The sequence below is a fragment of the Geospiza fortis genome, unplaced genomic scaffold (genome assembly GCF_000277835.1).
Source record: "Geospiza fortis unplaced genomic scaffold, GeoFor_1.0 scaffold261, whole genome shotgun sequence".
Lineage (NCBI taxonomy): Eukaryota > Metazoa > Chordata > Aves > Passeriformes > Thraupidae > Geospiza > Geospiza fortis.
The window spans coordinates 292,832-295,641 of NW_005054578.1; the positions used below are offsets into that span (position 1 = coordinate 292,832).

Genomic DNA, 2,810 nt, shown 5'->3' on the forward strand with positions numbered 1-2,810 from the left:
GGGTGGGCGGGGCGGCGGCCGCGGGGTGGGGGCGCGGGCGGCTCTGGGCGGCCGAGGCGAGCGGCCCCGGCCCTGGCCCTGGCCCTGTCCCCGCAGCCTGGCAGTGCGTGGAGCGCGACCTGCGCAGCCAGATGGGCTCCGAGCGCGGCCTGGTCGAGGAATACGTGGAGAAGATGCCGAACCCCAGCCTGAAAGGTGCGGGGGACGGGGGCACCGCGCCGGCCGGGCCGGCCCGGGATTGCGCGCGCCGGGCGGGGGCTGCCCTGCCTCTGCCCCCAGAGTCTCTCCTGTCTCCCTTGCAGCGTTTAAACCCGTCGACCTGGGTGATCTGAAGAGGAGGAACACACAGGATGCAAAGAAGTCCTAAAGTGGATCCTCCCTGCGGGTCGGCTGCTCTCCTGAGGTCCTCAAGCAGATTTAATTTGAGATTTTGTGTTGATTTTCTCCTCTGGTCTGTCCTAAAAGCCCGCGGGAGAGCCAGTCAGCTCTGGGACTGGCTCTGAAGCTGCCTGAGGTCGAGGATGCTCAGGGCCTCACCGAGACTGCCCAGAGCCTGTTGCAAAGGATTCCAGCCCCCCGCTCATAGCTTTCTCTGGCCTCAAACCGCCCTTCCCCACTTCATGCTGAGCAACCCAATCCCCTGTTCCCCTCCTGTCGCTGCCCTCTGTTCCAGGCTGGGCAGGCCGAGGCAAATGCGCTGTTGGATCAGGCAGCACGGGGTCTCGCTTTCCCCTGTGCACCTCAGCTCCACCTCTGCTGGGGCTGGCCGAGGGCAGGTGGCACAGTCGAGTCTGTTCCTGTGCCTCCCGACACAGGGACAGCCCCTGTCCAGCCCCGCTGTGCAGCTGAGGGCTGAGAGGCCATAGCCAGGCTCCTCCCAGTTCCTCTGTGGCAGCAAGTTGCTGCCTGGGCTGCTTGCTGCCAGAGCCCGTGGGCCACATCTGAGGCCACATTTTCTACCTGCTTAGATCAGGCCTGATCCCTGTGGTGCTGGAGGGGAAGGTGTTCCTCTCCCTGCAGATGGAGACGTGGAGTGTCAGCACCAGCCCCAGGCTTCTGAGAGGTGCTCAGAGGGACCTGGGCCACCTGCAGCCCCTCAGGAGACAGTGGCCATGGGGGCAGCCATGGGGCTGCACGGAGCAAAGCTCAGGAGCTCCTTGTCCTGGCAACGCTGCAGTTTTGTACTAACACCATTTTCCAGATATGCAGCCCTCGGAAGAGACCCGGCCCCTCCGCTCGCCCTGGGTGGCCGCAGTGGTGGAACCACGCCAGGGGTTCTTCCTTTAGCCACTCGCTCCTGGCACTGCATGGATGGTTTCTGTGTCCCTGCTTGAGCCAGAGAGAGTGGCTGTGTCAGCTTTGCCCACCCGAGCTGCTGGGCTGCCCCGTGGGAGGGCTGGCAGCCCCCTGCCCGCCTGTGCTCCGAGCTGGCGGGGGTGGGGCTGCCAGGCCTGTGCAGTGCCAGTGGCTGTGGGGAGGGCTGCAGGGACTTGGGGCTGCCAATACCTTTCCTTTGTTGAGTCCTTGAGTTGTACTGTACCCTTTCCTTTCTGTGGTATGTCACTTGAGGAGTGTTGTAAATAAACGCTGGTGTCCTTTTGGGGCTGCCTTGGTGTGGTGCTGCAGCCTGGCCCAGCTCTGGGGCGTGGACGAGGGGCAAGAGCAGGAGCTGTGTTTGTTTTTGCACTTGCTGGGCTGTTGGTTTCCCTGCAGGCAGGTGCAGCATGTCGGTGGCACAGTGCCCTTGGGCTCTGGCAGCCAGCATCCCGGGAGCTGTGGCTGCACCCAGGATTTAAATGTTGAGACTATTAATACCCTCGTATCCTCTTCCCTCTCCTGCTTTAATGGCATTTAGGCTATACTTAGCATTGCTAGAATTTCTGCTTGAGTGCATCTTTACACTTGCCACGACCCTGTTTACCTCCCATCACCAAAACATTCCCGCTGCTTGGTTCTGGCACAGCAAGATGGGAACTCAGCCCCTATTGCCTCCTGAGCCACCCCAGGCCCTGCATCCCTGCAGCTGCAGGCAGTGGGGGACAGGAGTGATGGTTGTCACTGTCACAGCCCCTCTCCTTTCACTCTTCTGTTGGGATGGGCCCTGTGGTGTGTTCAGGGAGCCTGACAGGCCAGTGGGCTGCCCTGGCTCAAAGCCCTTAGCATGTCCAGGGCGTGTCCTGTGTCCAGGCAGACCTGTTCAGCTGCCATGGAGCCCAGCACTGCCCCCTGTTTGGGCACCCATCTGGGGGCATCCCAGGTCTGCAGGACCCCCACACGCCCTGGGCATGAGGGCCCTGCTGCAGCACCCCCACTTCTGCCTTGTTTTCCTCTGCTCGGGCACAGTAAAGCCAGAGGCAAAGCAGCTGCTCAAGCTCTAATGAAATGTACAAAAAATATTCTATAAACAGGTGATTTTTATAAAGACTGATGCCAAATTGCAGGGCAAGGATGGTGAGGCGGTAGGGGGAGGTGGTGGGTGTTAGGGGTGTGAGGAGTGAGGCCACAGGCCAGAGAAATCAGGCTGTTTACCTATAAAAATCGACCTCATCAGGGTTTATTTCCCTGTGCCTTGGACACAGTGCTCTTCATTAGATTAAAGGGTGGGAGGAGGAGAGGAACGTGTTTGTCATCAAATTAGGTGGTGGGGAAGAGGCCTGGCAGCAGGCAGAATCGACTTAGGAGACCAATTTGTGGTGCTCAATTCCCTTGATAAAGTGGGAATTTTCCTGCGAGGCGCCGCGCCTAGGGGTGCCTGGCTGTGCTGGGGTGGGGGCACTGCCCGCCGTGCCTGGCTGGGCTGGGCTGGGCTG

General features: G+C 60.8%; 1 protein-coding gene across 1 annotated transcript in view; it reads left to right on the forward strand.

Moving 5' to 3' along the window:
• LOC102032806 (protein phosphatase 1 regulatory subunit 27) overlaps window positions 1-1,605 on the forward strand; it is a 4,200-nt gene extending 2,595 nt beyond the window's left edge. The window contains exons 3-4 of the mRNA XM_031064282.1: window positions 5-195; window positions 303-1,605. Of these exons, the coding sequence (XP_030920142.1) occupies window positions 5-195; window positions 303-367 (256 nt within the window). The 3' untranslated portion in view covers window positions 368-1,605. The remainder of the gene's footprint in view (window positions 1-4; window positions 196-302) is intronic.
• Window positions 1,606-2,810: the final 1,205 nt, after the last annotated feature.